The following is a 15,841-nucleotide window of genomic DNA, read 5'->3' on the forward strand; positions in this document are numbered from 1 at the left end:
TTAAATTTATTTAAGCACATTGTATCATATTTAAAACTCCAGTAAAATATTTATTAAGACATACTCATTAAGAAAAAAGCTAACGACAAAAATTGGCCTCAGAAATACAAAAATCTAGTTAAATCTACAAGCATGAAAGAAATTTTAAAGATAAAGACTATTAACCACCCCACCCACTTGTCCATGTCCTCTTCCTCTTCCTCTTCCATTAAAATGACACCAGACACAGAGTACTGAGGATATGTTCTACCAAAACTTCAGGTAATGTTACATAAATGGCTCCAGAGAATAGCAAAAGAAAAGAGAATTGAAGCTGAAGATCTAAGCAGACTTTAGTTTCATCTGAAATATTCTAATCTTTATAAAGGTGAATGCATTTAGGTATTATAATTTTAAAATAGTGTAAAAAAAAAAACAGAAGCCGGGAAAGATGAAATAATTTACTCAAGTATACAACCTGGGAAAATGCCTCAGAGTATCCCCACCTGTTCTAGCATGCAATGCAGTATCAGGGGCACAGAAATGAATTCCTCTGGAATCGGATTCAGCAAATCATTGTAGTATCTCATGTCTACTTCAGTTGTGATGACTGAAGTCACTGTAAAATATAGAAAAAACCATTGCCCAATTAAGATGTGTTCTCCATTATTTCCATCAACATTTCATTCATAATTTCAAACTATGACTATGCACTAATAAATGCAGGAGCTGTAGGTGAAGGGAGGCTGAAGGTAATATGGAGGGCAGTCATTATCTCTTAAAGTGCCAGCTCGTGGTGTTGATCCTTTAGCAGCCGATTTCATACATGCCTGGTGGTGGAGCTTGCGGTTCTTCATACTGTGTTTTCTTCTTTCCAGGAGCTGGTACAGCAGGTTGTGGAGCCTAGAAAAAGAATAATTAAAAAGAAACAACTGAGATACCCAGCTGAGAGATGCCCTCACCAAATGCTGGTATGATGAGATCCAACAGGATTCTGAGGTTGTATAATTATGTTCACACCACAAAATCATCTGCTAATATTAGAACCAAAGGAAAAGAGTTTTGCTTGATGAAGGAAAGAAGGTAATGGTATAGACATTATTCAGTTTTTCCCACCAGAACCCACTGAGCAATTGTGGAGAAAGTGATGGGGTGATGGGGCACTGAGCATCAAACAGGCTTTTTTTTTTTTTTTTTTTTTGCCCCTGGGTGACTCAGAGTCATCCCATTTTCCCTCTCCCAATTCTTCAGCAGTTCTCCATTGCCTACATGATATAAACCAGACTCTCAACTTAGCACCAAAGGAGATTCATAACCTGGCTCCTGCCTCTCCAGGTTTAGTTTCTGTTGTTCTTCACTTTGCACATGCAGCCTGGGATCACTGAACTACCCTGTACTCCTGGTTTGTGCCATAGTACTGCTTTTCTTTGACCTCCATATCTTTGTACATCTTTGACCCTTTCTTGAGAATATCATTCTGTCCCTTTCCCCTATCACGCTTTCTGTTAGGCACTTCATACTCATCTTTCCCCACATCGATAATCCTGGTTCAATTTTCCTGACTTCCCTCTCTTTGCTCTGCTCCTCTCCAGATCAGGTGACCAGGTTTATTTCTTCTACTGCAAGCTGAGATGACTGCTCTCAGCATTCATCATGCTATGTTGAACTCATTGTTGACCTGACTGCCAAAGTTAACCTCAATGAGGAGGACAGGGAATGAGTTTTCATTATTGTATTGTCAGCATCTTACAAAGCGCTAGCACACAGCCAGGTGCTAAATAAATATTGTAATTACTTTATCAATATCCTTTCTGTCACAGATGTTATTCATTGTACCGAGTGCTAATAAGAGGGTTCCATCCCTGCCTCTGTAAATGTCTGGTAGTTGAGGAGCTCCATAAAGCCTCCATCATGTAGCTATCTTTTATGCCAGTAGGCAGTATGACCTTAATGTATTTTATAACTTTTTCTTCATATGCTTTACAAATATGAAAATAAAGTTGTTCAGTGAGTTGTTCATCCCACTAAAGACATTGAGCCCATGCCTACCTCCAAAGTTGGCATGGCTTCTAATACAGGTTTCTCATTAACCACTTGTGGAACATTAATAAGCTGCATACTTTCCAAATAGTGCTGGTGCTGCCTTTTCCAATCCAGGATGTCATACATCAGACAGGCAATATTTTCAAAGATATCAGTGCCCAATTTCAGCTACAAGTGAGAGATTTAATGGCAATTGGTTACTACTTTTATACTGTTGGAATCAGATATATGGTTTATATCTCTCTTAACAGCTACACCCATCAACTTTATATAGGAAAGCAAACCCCTAAATCCCCAAACCACTGAATCCCAGCCATGGTGACCCCATTTATATTCCTGAACCTTTCTTGTCCTTTTTTGTTTACCACAATGTGGACTGTTTCCTTTGGAGGGTCATATGGCTGCCTAATGTTTTAAGAGCCTAATTCACGCTTCAACTAAAATAAATACAACTGAGTCATGAGTTTCAGCAGTGTGGCCTATATTCTTAGTGTCTTAATTCCTAAAACACATTAGGTAACTTTAATATCCTCAGCCACTGACAAGTTATAGATGATTTCTTACCTGGCTATGCAAGGAGCACAATGGAAACACTGACTCTGCTTTGTGGATCATCTACCCAAGTACATCTACACAAGTATTTGGGCAATCAGTATTTCTTCTTTTCCTCCAAGCTCCACTTCTTTCCTTTCACCTGTTCTATCTCTATGGCAAAACACTAAGAAATCCTGATAGACTATTGTTTCTATAATACCCACAGGTTTTATGAGCTGGCAAGCAAACTGTAGCTCAGATACCTCTATTACTTGGGCTTTTGTTTCCAGAAGTAGGAAAGCAATGTGATGACTGGGTCTGTCTGCCTGGAAGCAAAGAAGAACGAAATAGGCTCATCCTATGTCTGAGTTCAAGAAGTAAGGTGGTATGAGATGGTTCCTTGTATGCAGAAGTCCAGTGACATGCACAGCTCTGCCAATCACTATGGTGCACCTGGTTGCTTGCTGACTTCCCATTCCCACTAAGGCCGAGGCTTCTTCAGTCAAGCTTCAATCTGGTGTTGCTTGCCCAAATTCTGGCATAGAAATATGTTTTGTTTTGTTTTGTTTCTAGGAAATAGAGTAAAACTTTCGCCCAGTGATCCCTTAGCTTAATCTAGATAATTCATTTTAAAATCCAACAGCAAATCACATGCTAAGGACAACACATTATTTCAGCAACCAGGTTCTTAACTTGAAATGTTGCCGATGTCTTCCAGGGACAGTTACCATGTCTTGAAGAGCATTTATTTGATGTAAAGCTTTTGTTACCTTGGTTCAACAGAAATATAGCCTGCTTGTTTGCAGCCAAAGTTTGGAAAGGTTGCAAATGCTTTCCTCCAATAAAAGGGGAAGAGGGCTCCTTGGATGGATCCTATCCTGGATATGAAGACATTATCAGTTTACAGATATAGCTTAAAGTGTGACACTATGCATTTGATCTGCTTCTACTAGGGGTAGATTTATCATTTTTATTCTTATTAAATGATCTTGTTTAAAATGAACTTTGATCTTACCTATTAAATTCAATGACCTTTTCTTCTAGAATCCAACTTAATGACTGAACCATTTTCAAGACTTTCCCTCCCCATTATCCTCAATGCCAAGTGCTTCACTCACATGCTCTGGTTTCTCTTCATAACGAATAAATCTTTCGCCTTTTACCAAGTGCTTCACTCACAAACCGTATCTTAGAGAGGCATGCATGGGCTTTAAAAGATTACTACAGTTGGACCCAGACCACAGCCCTGGTATAAGACGATATTCAGTAAATACCTGCAAATTGACTAATAGATCAGTCTGGGAAGCTGGGCAACACAGCCCTAATTGGCTCTGTAGAGACCTGAATGTTTTCATTGTTGACAGTTACCTTCATGGCCCAACTAGAGACCCTTTATATTAATGTTCCACTTCTGAAGTCAGGAATGTTCCACCATAACTAGAATGGTAATATTTTCCACATAAAATAATTTTCTGAACTTTAGTTGCCATTTAAACTCTTCCATTCTGTAGTTTTAAAGTAAAATATAGCCACTACCTATTTCTTTAAAAGGAAGTGATTGAAATCTAATGAATAGGAAATTGTGGACACTGCAGTGGGAAGCAGAGTGCTAGAAATGGTGCTCGGTCCTTTGAAGTTGCCATTGAATACCATAGTGTTCATGTCTATGTTCTGATGACGCAATGGAATGTACACAATTTTAGACTCAATGCATTTCAGCTTTATTCAGCCTGTGCCTGGAAAGTAAAGAAGACACACAGTAGGGAGCACTAGCTAGAGACGGAGCAAAAGGTACTCGGTTTGAGACTGACTTAGAAGCATTCTCCTCTGAATGAATTATGGTTCAGGAATTATAAGGCTGGGATCTCCCATACCCTGTTGAACAAAAAATATACACAAGTTCTTTATAGGGTATGTAGCCAGGACTTGGCCCAAATGAGAGGAGTGGTGTTTCTTCAAAATTTAAATTTGTGGATGTGGGTTTTATTAACCAGAGATTTTACATGCTTGGGAGAACAGCTGGTCTGTGGAAGACAGAGTAAGAAGCTGGATTTGAGGTGGGATTTCAGGATCCCAAAGAAATAGCCTCTTCCCCCAATATATATCACAGTTTTAGTATAATCTAGAATTTCAAGAAAATAGGATGGAATGTTCATACGTTACTTGGAATGCCAGTATCTCTGGGATAGGGAAACATATCGACCCAAGGCAACATGAAATAGTAAAGGACAGGACAGTGGGTCCTTCTTTGAGCTCAGGTTTAGGAGGCAGGAGAGTGGAAGACAAAGCAGGAAAGCTGAATCTATCTAGATGAAGGGGTGGGGAGGGGCAAGGACAAAGGGAGTTTGGAGTCTCCAGTCTTTCCCAGAACCAGCTCTGCTTTTTATCACAGCTTTTCTACATTCAGCTTCATTTTCCATGCAGAGAACAAGGCTGAGATTCATCAGGATATCAGACTTAAGTGTGGTGTTTCTACATAGTGACATCTAATGCCTTGGGTTAAGAGTCTTTATAACTCAAATGGATCTCTACATTACTACTTATTCAAGTCCTGTCTATCCTTCAGGGTTCAAGTCTAGCCACCCTCCTCAGCGTTATCACTTACTTCTCTAAGTGCATATCCATCTCAAGGTAATAGAACCAGGGACTCTCAGAGACCAAAGTGTCCATGCCCCATAGCCTACCCTCGGCTGTAGAAACAGTTTCATGCTTTGATCTCACTCTTCTTTCAGACAGTTGGCTTTTGTGTGTTTTTTTTCTTGTCAGCTACCCACAGTCACTGTGCAGATACCCATCCATCCTCCACACTCCACTTTGCCCAGCCTTTTTCAGAGCACTCACTTGATATGGTCTTTCCCTAGGACTTCGCTTTCATTTCAGCTCCCTTAATGCTGAAATATATCGTCCTGCAGAGTATTCAACACTCCCAGGTCCCTGTTAGTTGGGATAAGGGGTCAACTAGAAAGAGACCTGAGAGATTTTCTGTAACAGAGGGATGCCTGAATACTTTCCACAACATCTTCCATAAGTAGTCACTTGACCTTCTGTTTTGTTAAAAAGCCATCATGCATCTGTCATTCACTACATTTCCAAACATTCCATTTTTTCTTTGTCTGAATTAGTAGGAAACTTAAGAGTTTGTTTCACATAATCGAACCCCTAGATATACGGGTCCTTGACCACTGCTTCTCTGTTTCACAGTTTTAGTCTTGCCTCTCTGCAAGCTCCTCAATAGCAGGGGCCAGGAAACCCCACTCTTGGGAAATGCCTGATAACTACAGGGCCAAGATCAAGTCGTCTTATTAGGATAGACCTTCTAGGCCAAATACATTAAAAGTAAGATTTTGGGGCCAGGCACGGTGGCTCACACCTGTAATCCTAGCACTTTGGGACGCCGAGGCAGGAGGATCACCTGAGGTCAGGAGTTTAAGACTTCTTGGCCAACATGGTGAAACCCCGTCTCTACTAAAAATACAAACATTAGCTGGGCATGGTGGCATATGCCTGTAGTCCCAGCTACATGGGAGGCTGAGGCAGGAGAATCACTTGAACCCAGGAAGGAGAGGTTGCAGTGATATCACACCACTGCACTCCAGCCTGGGTGACAGCGCAACGCAAGACTTGTCTCAAAAAAAAAAAAGAAAAAAAAAAAAAAAAAAAAAAAAAACTTGGGGTAATAAAAGCAAGGGTTTTAAGAAAAGCAATGTATCGAAGCTGAAACACAAAAAACGTAATTCAACAAACTATAAAATTTACTATTTAAAATTAATATATATGAAGATTCTAATTACTGCCTAGAACATTGTTGTTATAAAACAAAGCCACGTGTCACCAAATAAAAGAATCACCATCTTTTTGATCCTCATCTACTACATCTTATTATTTGTTGTTAATTCACACACTAAAAGCTAATGAATCAGACTATAACCATCATTGAGCATTCAATATTATCATTATCCTGATGATAAAAGAGCCTAGCTCAATGCCTTGTAATCAGCACTCAGTAACTATCTATGTCATGAATAAATGGAGCAAATAGAACCATTGTGTCACATGTTAAAACCATGCATTCTCAGTAATGTGTGCACTAACCATTATCTCGCCATCTGACCAGTCAGAAGGAAAATCAGCTGCTTTGACCATGTATTCAAGTCTAGCAACATCAAAGAGATTTGTTTCAGGTTTCTCATTATTCAGGACTGGTTCCAAGTACTTCCAGAAAGTTTTAAGCTCTTTTATGGCATTTTCTTTCTTCAATTTTTCTGCTTCTAGATCTAATAATAGCAACATGTTTATATTACAAAATGAGAGTGTTAAATGTTTTCCCACTTTAAGTGGACATGGTGAGTCACATGCATTGCAAGATATCTGTACAGTACCAGAAAATGTAAATAAAGGAATGTAATTTTGATAAATTTTTGAAGTTGGAGTATACAATTATTAAATCAGAGAACTTTACTTCTGAGATTCATATTAAATATGAGCTTATCTCATGCCTTCATTTTATAGTTGGGGCCCAGAAAGATTATGACTAGGTCACACATTTTGGGAGCTAAATATGTTCAAGATTTCCATCACTCTTAGATGACAATCTACATAGGATCAGTTTTTCTGCCAAATCACTATTTTAATCAACTTAGTGTCTGCTACATAACTGATTACAAATGCAATTTATCTGGTTCTCCTTCTTATATTGATAAAAACAGACTGGATCAATGTTGTATGTTTCAGTTACCTTTTGGTCACATTAAATAGCAAGAGGCTTCTCTGGGTATTTGTACTTTTACTGTAAAATAATGACAGATTTCCATAAAATTATGCTTAAAAATTTGCCTGAAATATTTATGCTTATTACATCTATATTTAAATAGTAGTTTCTACTACTAAGATCTCATTATTCTATTATAAAGTCTATTTTTTATTATTTCATTTTTATATATTTAATATTTTTACAGAGAGACTGTGTTTGGAGCTTATGGAGCATTTTCTCACTTCAATAACAAGCCATTTAATGTTATAACTATCCTCTGAGATAATCAGGAATAGCCTAGGTTTGAACCTCAACTTTTTAACTGAATAGGTGCCTCTAGACTGAGAGTCCATTTTTGTAAAATGGAAACAATAAAACATACTTCCTAGGCTTGTTGTGAAAACCACATGAATCAATGTACTTAATGCCCTTAGCATTGAGCCTAGTCCCAAGACAAGAGCCCAATACGTGAGCGCTATTAGTATTATCAAGGGTAGCTATTTCTAACTTTGAGCAGCAATTTAAAAATGCAGTGTTACAAAAATTGGGATGCGGCTGTGTAAGATACAAAGCACTGTGCAAATGATATTATTAATAAATAACAATAAAAGCAACAGCATATGGCAGAAAAAACTTGGGCATCTGGTAACACAATCTTACACCCCTTCCACAGAAGTCCCCAGCAAAAAGGGGCTTTCTGCTCCCCTTCCACAGAAGTCATCTAGGATAATCTTCTTAGATGAAGACCTCAAGGCTCAAAATGGCTAAATGGCAGCATGATTGGAACTTCATCCCACAACTTGCTAGTCTAAGGCTAGGAACATATAGCATCCCCATGACTTCTCACAATAAGCCAATAGCAGAACAGGGCAAGAAGCCTGTGACCTCCCCTGGGCTACTTGGTGACGTGACTTCTGCAAGAACAGATTATTAACAGTGATTCATCCAGCCCATCCTTTAGGTAAAACTTATAGATCAAATGCTACAGAGAAAGGTAGTTGGATAACCAAGTCTTCTGACCTACAGCCTGTCTTCTGTGGCTACACAGGGATATAACACAGGGTATGATATAAACACAGGGTATGATTTTAATTTGCAAAATTTACAACACTTGGCTGGTGCAAGCAGAGTAAATAGCAAATCAAAGTCTTGAAAAGATTTAATAATGTACGAATTGTATGACTATGTTTTGGACAGAAAATTATACTTGTATTTTAAGGACAGTGGGTAATACTGAAGGACTCAGTAAGTTGTGTAGCAGACTGCATACCTTCTGGCTGAAGAAGAACTTCCTGCTGCTGGTTAACTGCTGCCAGGTGTGACTGCAGAGGTTCATAATTCTCTGAAGATATTTTAATCACGCTCGTTATAGGAATGCCAAGCTCAGCCATAATTGCTAATAGTTGAGGATTGTTGAAGCCCACGACTATAATGTAATGTTGGGCACCATCATCTGGCTCATCGTCTGTTCAAAATACCATAAAGCAGAGCAGCCATCATTGTAAAAGAGAGCAGGTTGCACTCAGCCAGTTCAATGGCTATATACATTATGCATGCATTTATAATCCCTCTGGCTTGCCAAAAATGATCCAGTTGGCTGGAATGCAGTCATGTTGACTGTTTTTCATTATTGCTCTTCCAGTAAGAAGGCTGTGACTATTTTACAAAATATTGAGTCACTTTTGCAAATGAGACATAGGCGTAATAGAAGGACAAATCTATATGGGGCTTGTGGTCATGGAAAATGTGTGCTTGGGTTTTTGTTAAAGAGTTTGGCCTGTAACTTTTCTGGGTTCTAATCTCTTTTGAGCAACATCTGGCTTTACTCCTGAATTACAAATAGCTACAGCTTTGTGGTATTTTATAACTAGAGGTGTTTACAGGAGAGGGAAATATTGAATATAGACATGCTCCCTTAAAAAGTGTTGTATGCACTTAGGTCAATGGGTGTGAATCCGAGGATGGATTATGTAGTAACTATGTATTTATTGCATTAAAAATTTAAAATACATAGTGTGCACTTTCCTAACATTATTCTCCTTTATTTGGCCCTGGTTATACTGTTTTATGAATATTAAAACATAAGTTTATTACAGAATGTGACATTCTGGAGGGTGAGAATAATTGTTACACGTTAATACTGATAGCACATGGTACACAAAAGCACTACATTCACAAAAGCCCATTAAGATCAATACATAAACAGTGCAACAGAGGCACAATTTTTCATTTTTAAGTAATGACTTTTCTTCTAGCACTAAACTAATCAATGTTAATGTTGCCCATGAACTTCATAGTATCACTTCTTCCAAGTCTATTAGATTTAGAGCAGAGATGCATGAGGGGAGTCAACTGGTAAAGGATGGGAAAGCCCTCTGCTATCTCATTTAAATATGCAGATAATAACAAGTAGATCATTTGTGTTCAAGGGAAGGCAGGAATGAATTACTTACAACTGCCTAGGATGAATCATTTTTATATTAATAAACTAAAATGTAAGAAAAATTCTAGTGTCTCTATCTAGGTAGGGCAAAATGATTGTAGGGGAGTTAGGGTCAGGAAACTACGTGCTCTATGTGAGTCACCAAATTAACTGGTCTGATTTTATTACCACCGTGTTTCACTCATGACCATAATCACTTTTTATTTTGCTTTATAATTATGTCTGACTTTCCTATATGTGCACAACAAGATAGTAAGCTCCTTGGTGGCAGTCAACTGGCTATCTCAGCATTTATTTGCACTGTGTAAATGTGGCCTAGCAAGACACATGCTTAATAAATATTTGTTTAAGAGAGGCAGGTGTAGTGGCTCTTGCCTGTAATCCCAGCACTTTGGGAGGCTGAGGAGGGAGAGTCACTTGAGGCCAGGTGTTCAAGACCACTCTGGGCAACATAAAGAGATCCTGTCTGTACAAAATAAATTAATAAGTAAAAAAGTTGAGCATGGTCGTGTGCCTGTAGGCCCAACTACTGGGGAGGCTGAGATGGAAGGATGGCTTGAGCCTGGGAGTTTGAAGCTGTAGTAAGCCATGATTGTGCCACTGCACTCTAGCCTGGGTGACAGAGGAAGACCCTGTCTCAAGAAAAATTTGCTTACAGACACAAATGAATTGCCAATAGAAGTCTTTTTCTCTCAGGGTGTCATGGGAGTAAGTGATTTATATTTCTAACTAGTGGAAAGGCTGGGAAAGACTAAGCACGGTTATTGGGATGACTGCTCCAATTGCATCACAGGTCATGAGGCAGGAAAATTCTAGTGTCTCTATCTAGGGCAAAATGATTATGAGGGAATTGGGGTCAGGAAGCTATGCACTCTATGTGAGTCACCAAATTAACTGGTCTGATTTTATTACCACTGTGTTTCACTCATGGGAGTGAAACACGTGAAAGGCACCGCCAGCAACAGCGCCTTACTGACCTATGTAACGATTGGTGTCGTCGTCTTCTCCTCTCCGCTTTAACTGGGTGGTCTTTTTCACTGGTGCATTGGCCTCAGGCTGATCTTTTCCCTTTCCTTTGGCAGGCTTGGCACTTGGAGTCTTTTTCTCCTTGGGAGATTTTGCTTTCCCTTTATCCTTTTCTAACTTAAGTTTGTCTTCTATTACCTGGAATGAGAGAACACTTTTTTCTCCAAATCAAACAGTGAGCAAGCAATGGCTTTTCTACTGCCAGGTGAATTAATTCTTCATCTCATTCAATCACTTGTATACTCTTTATTTTTTATGTATTCATTCTATAAGTCAGCTTAGTGGAGATTCCAGCTTAAGTTGTGACAAGGCACATTTATGTATGAGGACTGGAGGGGTGGGTGTCAGAAAGCTGGTTACACAGACTTCTGGAAGAGAATCAGTCCTACAGGATAGCCAAGTGTGGCCTAAGAAGTCACCCCAGTGGTTTGAAGGTAGGGCAGGAAGATAATTCTTAGTACAAAATGGGGTCAGGAGTTTAGGTTTATCTTTTAGTCTAGCCCTGGAGAGCCTCTGTCTGAGTTTCAGAGAGAGTTGGGGTTGGTTATTAAAACAAAACAAAACAAGAATTAAAATAAAAGGAAAAGAGATATTTTGCTAAAATCTCCTTGATAAAGCATTTCATAGTACAAGTAATGTATTGACCAATTTTAAAAAAAGATTAAAAGATTCTTTGGGAAACTTAGCATTAACTAAGTATTTTTATTATAATCCTACCAAAGAATGTGCAGACATAACCAATGCTTGCTATTTGATGTCTTCAAAGATGGGGTCAGAATAAAACATCAGTTGGCAACACGAATTCCTTCCATGATGCTCTGGGGCATGCTTAGATTGGCATGTGCCATGTAAAGATTAATTCCGCCCCAACACCCCGCTTTTCTTTCTTTCCAAACAGTTGGCAAAAATGTTGTGTAGTACTTCATAATGTAATTACACTTTCAGTTCATACGTTTATTAATACGAATTAGTTGTACTCATTGAAATGTTGTGGCAGTGCTGGATCATAAGGTGGTCCTGCAGAAGACCTGGAATATGTTTATATTGATATTATTATCTCTACTTAACAAAATTAAAACAAAACTAATTACATTATTGCAATGTCTTGGACTCTGATATCTACCTGAGGCCACAAAATCCAAATTTGAAAAACTCTATGACATTAGATATGGGGAGAGATGATATGCTGCTTTGACACCCAGCTAACAGAATGTAACACAGAAGGGGAGAGGAGCACTTCCCCTACTCCATGTGGCTTCTGGATGTTAAGGGCTCCAGAGGGCCCAGTTTAGCTTTGGCATCCAGTGGTGCCCATGGGTTCTAGCACCCATGGCTCTAGTGGTGATGAAACTGCCACAATCTGTACTTGCTCCTAAGCAGAAGGGGACATCATCAGCAGGGGCTTCAAGTGTCACTCACAGCCTGGGGTGGAAGCAGGTACAGACTGTGAAATGGTCTTAACCATTTCTAGAAAGTGAAGAGAAATCCATCGTGGCTAGAACATATATAAGTGGTAAAATTAACTCCCTAGAAGAGCTAGGGTCAAAGAAGAAAAGATATCCGTGGAGTGGAAGTGGAGGTCCGGGGAAACCGCTCTATGCCAGACCAGAAAAGGGGATTGGAAGGAAAGGAGAGCATTACCAAAGTCAAGCTTGCCAGACTTTACACACATCTCCCTTAGTTGATTCCCAATGACACAAATGTGGTAATCTTAACAATAGAATTTCATTAAGAACAGAAGTTCTGAAAATGTATGGGATGTTGGTATTCATCTACCCATTCATTCATTCAGTGAATATTTTTATGAGCTTCAATTTCTGTCCCAGGCTTCCTCAGCAGCAGAGGGAAACATCAGTGGAGGCTGCAGGTATCATTCACAACACTGGGTAGAGGCAGCAATGAGACCACAGGTAAGGTACAGAGGAGTGAAAGGGTCCTAGCATTTCTCTCTGCACCAGGTATAAATCGGTGCCTAAAATGGGGCTGGGCTCTGCCCCTTGAGCTCACAGCCCACGGGGAAAGATAGAGAAAAAGAAATACAAACAAACAGATAAAAAGGTAACTACAAATTTTAATGACTGCTATGAAGAATAAAACCCACTGTAGTTATAGAAATACAATTGAGAACACTTTCATAAGTAGGTGATGAATGACTCTGTGGAAGTGACATTTGAGTAAAGACCTCAAAGACAAGAGTCATACACATAAGAAGGAGGGAAAATGTAGTGTGTGTGTGTGTGCATGCATGCGTGTGTGTGTGTGTGTGTGAGAGAGAGAGAGAGAAGGCCCTAAGGCATAAGAAGTCAGTCATGTTCAAAGAACTGAAAGGAGATGAGCCCAGCAGGGAAATTAGCAGTGGAGGTGCAGAGTAGCCCAAGATGAGGTGTGTGAGGCAGGGCGTGGGCCAGGCCATCCAGGGCTTTCAAGGTAGAGATAACAAGTTTATGTCTTAACTAAAATGCAATGGCAAGATTTTAAAGGGTTTTAAGTAGATGAGCTCTATGATTTTGTAAGATTGGAAACCAGAAGACTCAGGAAACTCTCACAATAGTCCAGATAAAACCCAATAGTGACTCAGATTAAAGTGTTGGCAGAGTGAAGAAAAATAGATAGAGATGTATTTTGGGTATCAAAGCTTCATGGGTTGAAAGATTAGATATGAAGTCTGAATAAGGAGGTACATTAAGATAATGCTGTGGATTTTAGTTTGAGAAACTGGGTGGTTGATGGTGTCATTTACAGAGATACAGAAGACTGGGGTGATAAATGGTTTTTACTTAAGGTGGACAGAATATTAATAGTGCTATGTCAACTTTGAGATGCCTCTTGAGAGGTCAAGAAGGTAATTCAATACACACATTCTCTCCCCAGAAGAGAAATTTGGCTACAGTTACAATTTCAGGTGTGCATAACATACAGATAGTAGTTAACTGCATGGGAAGAGATGAATCACCATGGGTGAGGGTTCTTGAGAAATATGAGAACTGAGTCTGAGGTCATGGTAGGGACTCCAATGCTTACCAATGGATATAGGGAGAGATGCCAGCAAAAAGAGATAGAGAAGTGGCTAAAAAGGTAGGAAAAAATATATGGTGTGAAGCTAGAGAACTAAGAAACCAAAAAGGGCAAAAAGACAAGAATTGGCAGTTGTAGGTAACATTAAGAGCAATTATGGTGGAGTGTGGAGGTGGAAAATAGGAGGGCAGTATCAATAGAGAAACCACTTTTATGGACAACTGTTTCTGGAAGTTTGGTTGTGAAGCAGAACCAGAGCTCTGAGTTGTTCAGTGGGTGAGTGGATGCAAGGGGGGTATAATAAGGTCAAGGTATGTCTATATGTAAAGTCAAGAGATGTTATGCTTGCAGGCTGATGGAATGATCCAGTAGAGAAGGAAACAGTGAAGATATAGGGTTGAGGAGATTAAAGTTCTCCAGGAGTCAACATGGGATAGGAACAAAAGAATGTGTCAATGACTGGACCTTGATAGAAAGAGAGGGAATTTCTTAGTTTCATAACTAAGAACAACAAGAAGAGGATGGGTGCAAGAAACAGAGACATCTTGATGGTGTTGAGAAAATGTTTCAATTTTTTCAAGTGAAGTATGAGGCAAAGTCATCAACTGAGAAAAGGCAGGAAAGAGGTAGGAGGTTTGAATAGGGAAGATGACATAAGAGTTATCTTATGTCAGAAAGTTGGGGAGCAAGCTTACTGAGGTAATATGGTAGGACTCTGCTAGTGGTGAGAACTTATTGAAAATGTTGAGATTGTTAATTTTAAATGAAATTAGTCTAATTGTGTGAATTTCTCCATTTATATTTAGCTGCTCAGGAATAGAAATGAAAATGATGGATCACTGAGTTCACCCTGGGAGGGGTTTTGCAAAATGATTGTGATAGAAGGAGAGAAGAGCCAGAGGAATCAAGAGTGAGCAGAGAAACGATAATATTGATTGGATCATGGAACCTAAGCCAAACAAATAGCAGGAGAAGACAATGAATATAAAGTGTTGGGATCTATGGACTGGGATTTATAATGTGGTTGAAGAAATTATGTAGGAGAATATTGGATTATGAGTAAGAGACAGGGACAGGAAATTTCCAAGGTTAGAGAACAGGAGATCTCAAGACTTTGGAGGTGATGAGGGCTTCAGCGATGACAAGGTTCAAGGGAGGCAATGGCTTAGGCGGAGAGGAGGAAATGATCATTAGAGAACTAAGAGGCCAGTAAGAAGAGCATTCCTCAGTAATAGAAAACATCAAAAAAAAAAGAAGAAGAGGAAGAAGAGGAAAAAGGAAGAAGAAGAAGAAAGAAGAAGAAAGAAGAAGAAGAAGGAGGAGGAGGAGGAGGAGGAGAAGGGAGAAAGAAGAAAGAAGAAGAATCAGAGAGGCAAAGAATGCCAGTGTTCATTCAAAATTGTCCAGGGCAGAGATTTCCTGATAGACGGATAGGAAGGTCTGGGTAACCTGGGAGTTACAGCCATGTGGTCAGGGGGCTGCATCAGGCCATTAGGACTGTAAACCATTAAACTAACTCCCCTAGTTAAGACTTGAGGTACTACACAACTTTCTGACAGTTTGTCTTCCTATGTACAATTTGTCTACAGGGAGAAAACTTTCAGTTAACGCTGAGGGGTCTGTCCCATAAAAGTGACAGTAATATTTACAGTAGTAAATTAGCAAGTGGCTATTCTAATCATGGCTGTCATTGTCACTATTGCTATCATCCTTATCATTATCACTAATACTACATTTCTATTTGTTACATTCTTACTATAGTCCAAATATTCTATCTTGTCAAGTACTCACGATAACTATAATAGGTAGAGCATCATTTTCATTTTACAGAGGAGAAAACTGAGTCTTAGTGAGGGCAATTAGCTGTTCAAGCTCAAAGCCAGTCTGTGGCAAAGCCAGGCCAGTCTGGGTCTATCACCCATGCTCTTTTTTAATGGGTTTGTAAGGCACAAGTCAGTGCCCCTGAGTGCAGTTGGCCTGGAAGCACTGGTACAACTCACGCAGGGCTCTCTAACAGCCAAGCTTCGGGTTATGGCAAATTGACTAATTTG

At 39.3% G+C, this 15,841-nt stretch overlaps 1 protein-coding gene across 1 annotated transcript in view; it reads right to left on the minus strand.

The window, feature by feature from the left end:
• Nucleotides 1-15,841, minus strand: part of SPAG17 (sperm associated antigen 17) — a 254,064-nt gene that overhangs the window by 153,752 nt on the left and 84,471 nt on the right. The window contains 6 exon segments of the mRNA XM_017869833.1: nt 486-598; nt 810-882; nt 2,029-2,190; nt 6,649-6,830; nt 8,577-8,771; nt 10,727-10,913. Coding sequence (XP_017725322.1) covers nt 486-598; nt 810-882; nt 2,029-2,190; nt 6,649-6,830; nt 8,577-8,771; nt 10,727-10,913 — 912 coding nt within the window.

Source organism: Rhinopithecus bieti, unplaced genomic scaffold (genome assembly GCF_001698545.2).
Source record: "Rhinopithecus bieti isolate Rb0 unplaced genomic scaffold, ASM169854v2 scaffold_3040, whole genome shotgun sequence".
NCBI lineage: Eukaryota > Metazoa > Chordata > Mammalia > Primates > Cercopithecidae > Rhinopithecus > Rhinopithecus bieti.